Raw genomic sequence first — 11016 nt, 5'->3', positions numbered from 1 at the left:
TCTGACAATTATGTGTCTTGGGGTTGCTCTTCTCGAGGAGTATCATGGTGTTCTCTGTATTTCCTGAATTTGAATGTTGGCCTGCCTTGCTAGGTTGGGGAAGTTCTCCTGGATAGTATCCTGAAGAGTGTTTTCTAACTTGGATCTATTCTCGCTGTCACTTTCAGGAACACCAATCAAACGTATATTTGGTCTTTTCATATAGTTCCATATTTCTTGGAGGGTTTGTTCATTTCTTTTCACTCTTTTTTCTCTAAACTTCTCTTCTAGCTTTATTTCATTAATTTGATCTTCAATCACTGATACCCTTTCTTCCACCTGATCAAATCGGCTATTGAAGCTTATGCATGGGTCATGATGTTCTCGTGCTGTAGTTTTAAGCTTCATCAGGTCATCTGAGGTCTTCTCTACACTGTTTATTCTGGTTAGCCATTGATCTAATCTTTTTTCATGGTTTTTAGCTTCCTTGCAATGGGTTAGAACATCCTCCTTTAGCTTGGAGAAGTTTGTTATTACCGACTTTCTGAAGCCTACTTCTGTCAACTCGTCAAACTCATTCTTCATTCAGTATTGTTCCCTTATTGGTGAGGAACTGCGATCCTTTGGAGGAGAAGAGGTGCTCTGCTTTTTGGAATTTTCAGCTTTTCTGCTCTGGTTTCTCTTCAACTTTGTGGTTTTATCTACCTTTGGTCTTTGATGTTGGTGACCTGTAGATGGGACTTTGGTGTGGATGACCTTTTTGTTGATGTTGATGCTATTCCTTTCTCTTTGTTAGTTTTCCTTCTAATAGACCCCTCAGCTGCAGATTTGTTGGGGTTTGCTGGAGGTGCACTCCAGAACCTGTTTGCCTGGGTATCACCAGCAAAGGCTGCAAAACAGCAAATATTGCTGCCTGATCCTTCCTCTGGAAGCTTCGTCCCAGCGGGGCACCTGTGTGTGTGAGGTGTCAGTCAGCCCCTGCTGGGAGGTGTTTCCCAGTCAGGTACCTGCTTGCGGCAGCAGTCTGTCTGTTCTTGGAGCTCAAATGCCATGCCGAGAGAACCACTGCTCTCTTCAGAGCTGTCAGACAGGGACATTTAAGTCTGCAGAAGCTGTCTGCTGCCTTTTTTTCTGCTCTGCTCTGTCTCCAGAGGTGGACTCTATAGAGGCAGTAGGCCTTGATGAGCAGCAGTGGGCTCCATCCAGCTCATGCTTCCCGGCCTCTTTGTTTACACTGTGCGCTACTCAAGCCTCAGGAATGGTGGATTCCCCCCTGGATCAAGCTGCAGCCTCGCAGGTCGATCTCAGACTGTTGCGCTAGCAGTGAGTAAGGCTCCACTGGCATGGGACCCACTGAGCCAGACCTGGGAGGGTATTTCCTGGTCTGCTGGTTGCTAAGACTGTGGGAAAAGTGCAATATTTGGTCAGGAGTGTACCATTTCTCCAGGTATAGTCTGTCATGGCTTCCCTTGGCTAAGAAAGGGAAATCCGCTGACCCCTTGTGCTTCCTGGGTGAGGCGATGCCCCACCCTGCTTCAGTTTGCCCTCCGTGGGCTGTACCCACTGTCCAACCAGTCCCAATGAGATGAACCAGGTACCTCAGTTGGAAATGCAGAAATCACCCATCTTCTACAATCTTGCTGGGAGCTGCAGACTGGAGCTGTTCCTATTTGGCTATCTTGGAAGCAATCTCAGGTATTTCTTTATTAGCAGTGTGAGAACAGACTAATACAGATTACTAAATCCAGAATCCAGAGAACACAAGATTACATGTTCCTTGTGCTTGAGCATGTTCAGTGAGAGCACTGCAGGGAGAAGGATGATGCATTCTGAGAGCCAACAGGGCTGAACTGGAAACTGGAGGAGGAGAAAGAGCTAGGGAAGGAGAGGAGCGAATTGGGGGTTGAGATGGCTGCACATGGCATATCATCCTGGGTTCAGTCTAACTCCCAGTGATCCCTACACAGATGGAGCCCTTGTCTAAGCCATTTGGCAGACCCTACTACTCGTTTTATTATGGAACCAGGGTTGGAGAAGCTCAGAATTCATGGACAGCAGGCCTCCACCATTTTCAGATTTAGTCTGAATATACTGTCCCATTGTGCCAGAGTGACTGCTTCATCCTCTTGGTCCTCATTAAGCCCCTACAGGTTAATAAGGGGAAAGATTTGGGAATTAAGGTTTCAGGGGTGATCATGTTGGAGAACTGGATGCTCTAATAGCATCAGTGCTGCTTTTCCTAAATGCACAGGGATGACCCTCCTGCCTACACTTCTCATCTGGATCTGTTGACTCAGGTAACAGGTACAATTGCAGTGCTTTCACCAGCTGGGAGGGCAAGTAGGAAGCCTTCTCTGAGGCCAAGCAAAATGGAGCTCCAGAAGGGACTCAGGTAGCAGCCACTTCACCCCTGCTTCCCTCACTGTCTCCAAGTGCACCACCTTCAAGATGCCCTTGAACCTCATCAGACCTGGAAACAAGGATCCCAACATAGAAAGGCAGTTTTTGAATCCAGGTCTGTTGTTCCAAAGCATATCTGTCAAATAATAAAAAGACTATTTAAGCTAACTCAGACATTTTAATTAAGGCATTGCATGTTCCCTGGGCTGTAGGGAGGAGTTACATGAGTAGAAATCATATGGAAACAGTGGACTGCATAACCTCTGTGAGTCCCTCGTCAATTCCTCTCTTGCTAAAGACTAGACACTGTCCTATAGAGACACAGGAGGATGAATGTCCATTCTTCTGACTGGCCATACCCTGGATCAGAACAAAAGCTGAGGCACAATAAGAGTAAAACCAGAGGGCCGGGCACGGTGGCTCATGCCTATAATCCCACCATGGGGGAGGCCAAGGCGGGCGGATCACGAGGTCAGGAGATGCAGACCATCCTGGCTAACATGGTGAAACCCCGTCTCTACAAAAACATACAAAAAAAAAAAATTAGCCAGGCATGGTGGTGGTTGCCAGCTACTCAGGATGCTGAGGCAGGAGAATGGCGTGAACCTGGGAGGTGGAACTTACAGTGAGCTGAGATCATGCCACTGCACTCCAGCCTCGGTGACAGAGCGAGACTCCGTCTCAAACAAAAAAAGAGTAAAATCAGAAAAGATATTTGGAGGGACGGAAGAAGATTCTGATATGATATTTTAAATCTCTCCCAAGTAGCAAAGCTACAGGGCTTCTGCCTCCTTTCAAGGCAACTGAAAGTAGTCTTGATAGAAAGGTGGACTATTTATTTTGTAAATTTAAATGGAAAACTAATCAGAAAAGTTAGAGTGGCTGGCAAGAGACATACCCAAATTCTTTGAGTTCCTTTATCTCCATCCTGGTCTGTGATTTTTAAATAAAGAGATGAAGGAAGAATGAAAATAAGCATGTTAGCAGATGTAACTCCTATAAAATAAGAAAAAAGAGAAAATTTAGCATTGCTATTGTGAAATTTTCCCTCCAAACAGCTATTGTAGAATGAGAAGCACAAAGTCATGAAGCCATACCTACGACTCCAAAAATATCCTTCATGGAGGGTATGAAGATCACCAACAAGTTGATAACAACCAAGAGTATGCAGGTAACCACGATATGACGACATAAATTAAACTTTGTTTTCTTAGCCAGTTCAAATAAAGATGAACGAACCTGCAAGAAGAGAAAACAAAGATTCTGTAAATGCCTACAGCATGCCAACACTGACATTTCTCCACAGAGTAACTGATTTATTGGTGCACATGAATTCATGAAATGTTTTGTAATGCCTAGTGAATTTATAGATAGTTTAACAGTTTTGGAAATTCTGGGGCTTGACTTAAGAGGGAAAGTATTTTTATTTATAGAATAGTAGAGTTTTCCTTTGTCGGGGGGTGTAATTTCTGTCTTTGATTTATCTAAGACTTGAGTGTTCATTTCTGATTTTTTACATTCTCTCTTCATGTCTGACTGAGATTTGAACATTCTATTGTCATTTCTTTGTAAGGAACAGGGTCAGATTAATTAGAATGAAGATTCACTGCATCAGAGGCTCCCTGATGCACTGAATGCCACTTGCTTTTCAAACAGCCTGAACTGAGTCTTGGGATCTTTCCCAGATGCAGATTCAATAACCGAGGAAAGTTACCTCGGGCAGGCTTTCTCTGCAACGGGCTGCTGCAGGCAGAAGGAAAGCTGAGACCTCAGGTTTTCTCATATTGCACCGAGGCCCTTACTCACCGTGAAAAATAACACCGGCACTGTGAGGATCACAGCAACAATGACAGCCAGCCGCACTGTCAGGATAAGAATGTCATCTTTACTCTGATACTTGTGAAGGAGGTCTGACTGCACGTTGTCTGAAATGAGGGAAAAGCAAGAGGGTTTTAAAGGGAGATAAAGTATATCAGTTTTTCTGAACAACAAAGAATTTGTAAACTAAAGGGCAAGTAAAGTAATGTTTTGAAATGTCTATTAAAACAATTAAGTTGGAAAGAAAAATCTCTATGTAAGACATGCTCCACTGTGCATATGCAACTTAGCAAAGGAATTTAAAATAATCACTAGAAGAAGCCACATGGGGTGGGAATGCTTAATTTAGACTAAATTAAACCTAGGAGTACACTGGGCTTGAAAATGAAACATACAGTTGAAGCACGAAGCTGCTCTTAATCTAGACTTTCCCTCTACTCTTCAAACCATGCCAAACGACCACAGGCTTGCTCAGGGAGGGTGGGGGTGGGGTGGGGGGTGCTACAAGCCACCTTGGAGCTTGTTTCAAACTCTTCTCTTGTTAAGTCAACTTCAAGTGGCCAAGCAGCAGAGGCACTAGCTGAAATTTCACCATCAGGAAATAATTCCACTCTTCCATGTATATTGTTCTTGTAAAAAAAAAATTAGTTTATGTACTACTGTGTGTGTGTGTGTGTGTGTGTGTGTGTGTGTGTGTGTTGAGACAGGGTTTTGCTCTTTCACCCAGGCTGCAGTGTGGTTGCCATAGTGCCATGTTGGCTCACTGCAACCTCTGCTTCACGGGCACAAGCAATTCTCCTGCCTCAGCCTCCTGAGTAGCTGGGACTACAGGCGTGTGCCACCATGTGTGGCTAATTTTTGTATATATATATTTTTTTTGGTAGAGATGGGGGTCTCATTAAGTTGCCCAGGCTGGTCTCGAACTCCTAGGCTCAAGCTATCCACCTACCTAGGCCTCCCAAGATGCTGGGATTACAGGTACAAGCCACCACACCTGGCCTTATGTACTACTTTGAACTTTTTCTCAACTCAGAATTTCAGAAAGTGTTATTTTAAAGACTAACAAAGCTAGAATGGCAGTCACATAGAGTATGAAACTGCTCAGTCTTTTGACAAGAGATGATTTCCCCTCCTGTCTCCTGCAAGGGCTTCTCACTGCACCAGTCTCAAGGTTCTCAGCATGGAATTCAAATGCTAATCTGTACCATAGAGCTTGGTCTCAGTTTCCAAAACAGAACCATAAGTTATAATACGAATCTCACTAGTTCTAATTTCCTTAATTCAAAATAACTAACCACTTAAAAATAGCTAAGCCTTTTTATTTAATCCAAGAGTAATAAAAGTGTTTGATGTTCTATTCTATGTGAAAATAATGCATTTACAAAGAAAAATTATAGCTTAAACAAGACAACGGTAAGACTTCAACTAACATTAAGTTCTCCGCCTCTCTCTCCCTATACCCACTGCAGCCCTGAAACTCTGTAGGCACCTTAGCAACACCATTTTTATGTAAAAATTAAATATGGTATTTATGAATTCATTAGACAATGCTATTCTCTATTGCTAGTGAAAATGATAATAATAACATCTGTATAATCAGAGCAGCCTTTTTCTCCAGGCTGAATTAATAATTTTTAAATGTGCTTAATTTTGAGACATTTGTGTTTATGATAAAAAGTTCCAAAGCATTATTATTTAGTAGAGAAGATTGTGAAATACATACAGATATACATATATATATAGGTACACACACACACACATATATAAACACATATATATATATATTTAAATTAGGTCCCCAGTTATAAAGATAATGAAAGGTATTAAATAAAGTTTCAGGATAATTTGAATAGGAGAGGATGAAGAAGCAGTAAAAGCCGGTAAACTGTTCATTCAGGGTCAGTAAAGGTTACATATGAAACCTTGTTCCCTTTTTCAGATTTCATTTTTTAAAATTTTCTATATCATTCCTTCAGATCTTTGCAAGGCTCCGACTTCCATGAACAATTAGGAGTTTCATTTTTAATTAACTCAGAGTGTCATGAGTGTAGCACTCTGCTCTTTCTCACTTTCAGCATCTGTCTCTGTCTCTCCATTCTATTAATGGAATCTGACCCAATTTGCAGTGTCAATTAGGAAAGCCTTGTCTGATGTAGTTTTAAACCTTCCTCAGTAAAGTTAGCATGCTTCTAAAATGCAATTTCTTTTAAGGACACTGTTAGGAGAAAAAAAATTATAAATATTGTTTTAGTAAATATTTTATTCTGCAGTCTGCATGAACATGTAAAGATCACCATTGCTTTAAGTAGAAGAAAAAACTAGAAAAACCAATGGATAGCTTTGTTGCTTTCTTTGCCTTTCATGTTAAAAGTTATTTCAACATTGATTTTTACTAATTTGTTTACAAATACTTATATTTATGTACCAGTAGAAATTACTTACCATAGAATGTCAAGTAGCCAAAAATGGCAGTCAGGAAGTACATAACAAACATGGCGAAAAAGGAGATGTTTGAAACCATCTGCATTTTTTTCTGTGATCGGCTAAAAACAAATAAATGTTAAAAATTAAAGATCATATCACTGAATTTAAGCGCCAGTGTTAACATTGAAGAATACTAATTTAACTTTGCCTCTATCAGGTTAGGGAAGATCTGAACAGCTGAAATTACCCCTGGCAGTTATGCCAGTTGAAAATAACCTGTCTTACACCGAATTGGTATTGATCCACGGAGATTCATGGAACTACACTCCCGTAAGTGTTCTTCCCCATTCTTTTAAAAGAATATCAAGTTCTCATCGGAAGGGCAGACAGCATTTTTTAAATATTTGGCCTTGATATTATCTCCACACTAGCTGGACAAAGGAAAACATGCAGAAAAAAATCAGTGCTGTTCTCCTAGCTCCAGAGATTAGCGGCAGAGCTGGAACTTGACCTAAGGTGTTCTGTCTCTAAAGCTGCTGTTTTAGGTTCTGATTTTCCCATTGGGTGGCCTCAGGGATGCACCTGGAAGTCTGCAGGTCTCCAGTGCACCAAGCGCCCAAGAGATCACAGCTGGAATGATGAAGGGCTCCATCTCTCAGGTCAAGTTCACTCTGGGGTTGGGATGACCCTCTAAGTTTCTTTAACTGCCCAAACAATTAATCTGCAAGACTGGTATTCAATAAACAACAGACCACAGATAGTCATAACATTTGATTATGTCATAACAAGGAAGCTGGGATGCCATGGGAGTATGGAAAACAAGAAAAATTGAGAAGTAGGCTGGGCGCGGCGGCTCACGCCTGTAATCCCAGCACTTTGGGAGGACGAGGCGGGCGGATCATCTGAGCTCAGGAGCTCAAGACCAGCCTGGGCAACATGGTGAAACTCTGTGTCTACAGAAAATACAAAAGTTAGCTGGGCGTGCGGGCATGTGCCTGTAGTTCCAGCTACCTGAGAGGCTGAGGTGGGAGGATTGCTTGACCCTGGGAAGTTAAGACTGCAGTGAGCTGAGATCATACTATAGCACTATAGTCTGGGTGACAGAGTGAGACTCTGTCTCAAAAAAAAAAAAAAGTAAAGAAACATTGAGACGTATACACTTGAGAAAATTAAAAACTATAACGAAAAGCTGAACTATTAAAAGATGCCAAAGACAAGGGCAACAAATCATGGATTTCTCTTCCCCGAGGAAAGGGTATCTACCTCACCATTGCTGAAGAGAGAGACAAAAGACTGGCAGCCAAACAGAGCAGTGGGTGAAATGGGTCCCTGGGTGACATGTCAGACCTTTGTACGTAATTAAAAATATTGTGGCAGGAAAAAAAAAAAAGATGCCAAAGATACACTTAAATTCTCCAAATAGAGGATCACAAACTAGGAGTGATGTATATACACATAGATGTAGATGGTTTAAAATTTAGCCATGTATCAATTAAATATGAAAAAAATGAGTGGATTCAATTCTAAATGACATCAACTTTGTTTCAAAATGGAAATAAATACCAATATTGTCTATCTTTTCTAAGTTTTTAAGATTATGCTATGGTGACTATTTTTGTTTATGTTTGATAACCGTAGGCTAAAAAGAGAACACATGAAGAAGTTTATAAGCAGGCCTTAATTTTCTCAAAACCAGCAATCAAAAATAAATCAATAAATCCATAGAATTTTCTTAATAGTTAAAAATGAACAGCAATATTCTCTTTTCCTAGTTTGTGGCCTTAACATTGATGTCTTATTGTCTGATTTACCAGCCTTTTCTCCCAAACCAACAGGCAATCAGAGACAATGTATTTAGCAGTTTACAGATGAATCTGAAAATTATCACCCACTTGCAAAATATGCATACATAATGGAAAGCAACACAAATACTTAAACTGTCCTCGGTGATGCAATATTCGAAAAACCAATTAATGAAAAAGCCCACATGGTTGGCTACTTTTTATGTTTATGATCCCCCCCCCAAATACTGCAAGTTTCTGATTTTTCTTGCTTTCTTGATTCTTAAAATACAATGCTTGTTTAAGAATGGCAGGATGTGAGTAAATGTTGAAGCTAGGTGATGAATCCACCTACGTTCATTAGACAAGTCTGTTTATTTTAATTCCATACTTGCCTATTAATGAGGAGATGTAAAACGATTAAGATTAAAAAATTAAACAAATTTCTTACTCTTTAAGCTCACTGTAAATTGGCAGGACTGATGGGTGGCAGACAAATGCAAATGCAATGGTTGGTAAAGCATACACGGTCTATTTGAGAGAAAAGAACAGACATTAGGAAAAACACTTTTACCATAAAAATGACACAGCTCCAGTATTTCTGAGCTCTTTTCATCTGACAGCTCTTCAGAATCCCTGGATTATTCGGTTATTAGGAGGGTTTTGATCTCCAAAATAGAAGCAGCTTTTCTAAGAGAGCTTATCTAGCTAGAGCCATTAGCCACTTGTCACAGAGGGACTTCGGATTTGGCTCACCTACAGCATATTTTATATACTCCAGGTATACAACACCCCTGTTTATACAGCATGAGCCAGTTACATGGCACTCTTCCTAGGATAGCTCACTGGGTCCCCACAGCAATCCCAAGCAGTAGGCAGACTATGGCTGTTCTCCTGGCTCCCTCCAACAGGTCAGGTGACTGGCCCAGCACTCCCACCTCTAGTTTACTGCTCTTTGCTCTACATCAGGTGCATGGAATCAGACTTAAAAGATATCCTCTGAAAAGAAAATCTGTTTCATATTGCACTACTTTGGCTATATCCTTACAATTAGAGAGAAAGAGAGAGAATCCAATCTATTTAGTTTTCTTAGATAAGGCTCTTTGAAACTCTCAAACTCAATCTAACTTCCTATGCAAAAAGAAGTGAAAACTAGCTCATCTTATGCCCTAACTCTGCTGATGCACTATGCCAGGCGTATTCTAACAAAACCTTGTAAGATACAGAATAGAATCCTTATTTTTACTCAAGAGGTTGGGTGACTTGCCTGAGGATTCAAATCCAAGCCTGACTGACTCTATAATCCTCTGTTTCCCATCGGTATCAACAATATTTTAATAGTATGAGTGTCTTTTAAGTGTCAGTTTGTGGTGGCATCTACATTTCAACTGTGCAAGCTGAGGAAGTCTGCAGTATTCCTTTCTGTCATCACCAGAACCAGGGGGCAAAGGATGTTCCTAATCTGTTTTTGAAGCATCACCTAGCACTCTACACAGGAAAAGCTGAGACAATTATCCAGAATGGGATTTTGACAGGGAATGCTTAATGGTAAGAGAGAGTGTAAAATACAATATTTGTATATTTCTCAAGGATCTCTACATAGATGTGTAATCTAGAAGCAATGGTACCATGTGTTCTTTTGAGAACTAATACATTCAAAACAGTGCAATTACAAGTATGAGAAATAGAATGCCCTTAATAAAAATGCTCGTTTCATCTGCAAAGGATCAGGAAACTTACCTTTGAATTGAAGGTAACATATTTTGGCGTACACATGTCAGCATTTGTTGAATTAGCACTTATTGTTGAATTTAGCTCTGGAACAATGCAGGGAATTTGAAATTTCTTGTAAATAACCTGGTATTAAGAAGTATAGTAGAAGCAGTATGGACTTTAGTAAAGCCAAATAATGAATAATTATTACATGCCATTGTACTGTCACAAAACCAAACCAGCCATTTCAATCAGCACTTACCACTATTAGGAAAAAAACCATACAGCTCAAGGAAAATCCACTAGTATAGCCAAGATACCCTTTAAAAAAAGTAAAAAATAAATTATTTCTTTTTTTCCATTTTTAAAAATTTTGGAGCTACCCATCATAAACTGTTATTATTTCAAAAGTCATCACCTCATTTATTTCAATGCATTATTTCAAGCATATTTTAGAGCTCCAATAATAAACATACATGCCCAAGCGAATACAAGATTTATTATTTGACAGTGCTACTTTATTTGGCAAAAAAATGGGGCTCTGAATAAAAACATTATATTATGTGTTTTGATTCCAACTCTCCCTGCACACTAGAGAACACAGACTCCCAGAATCCAGCGGAAAAGAGCCTTCCAATTTTTGTTGTAAGTCTGTGTTGGTGGACTCTGATGGACTCTTAGGGGCAAAGCCATTTACTCCTTGATCCCCTCAATAGCTCTTTATTATGCACTTATTGTGTGCATACTGAATGTCAGTTATAATACTTTTCTCCCCAGATGAGAGAAAGTAGATGAAGCGAATTTCCAGTGGTAAATTGAGTATCTGGGGATCTTTAGCTAGCTCCCCGTAGAATGCCTAGGTGATCTCCAATTGCCGCCATGACCTCCAGAAAGGTAGAGT

General features: G+C 40.4%; 1 protein-coding gene across 2 annotated transcripts in view; it reads right to left on the bottom strand.

Moving 5' to 3' along the window:
* SLC38A1 (solute carrier family 38, member 1) overlaps positions 1-11016 on the bottom strand; it is a 90436-nt gene that overhangs the window by 14814 nt on the left and 64606 nt on the right. Inside the window, exons 10-17 of one of the 2 annotated variants that reach the window (XM_011987515.1) lie at positions 10378-10436; positions 10143-10259; positions 8854-8933; positions 6640-6740; positions 4186-4304; positions 3477-3618; positions 3278-3375; positions 1306-1854 (exon numbers count right to left, since the gene is read on the bottom strand). In XM_011987515.1, coding sequence (XP_011842905.1) covers positions 1705-1854; positions 3278-3375; positions 3477-3618; positions 4186-4304; positions 6640-6740; positions 8854-8933; positions 10143-10259; positions 10378-10436 — 866 coding nt within the window. In that variant the 3' untranslated portion in view covers positions 1306-1704. Of the gene's footprint in view, positions 1-1305; positions 1855-3277; positions 3376-3476; positions 3619-4185; positions 4305-6639; positions 6741-8853; positions 8934-10142; positions 10260-10377; positions 10437-11016 lie in introns of those variants that run through there. The other variant, XM_011987525.1, reaches the window with a different exon arrangement.

Source organism: Mandrillus leucophaeus, unplaced genomic scaffold (genome assembly GCF_000951045.1).
Source record: "Mandrillus leucophaeus isolate KB7577 unplaced genomic scaffold, Mleu.le_1.0 Scaffold1089, whole genome shotgun sequence".
Classification (NCBI taxonomy): Eukaryota; Metazoa; Chordata; class Mammalia; order Primates; family Cercopithecidae; genus Mandrillus; species Mandrillus leucophaeus.
This window is presented reverse-complemented; position numbering and strand designations above follow the sequence as displayed.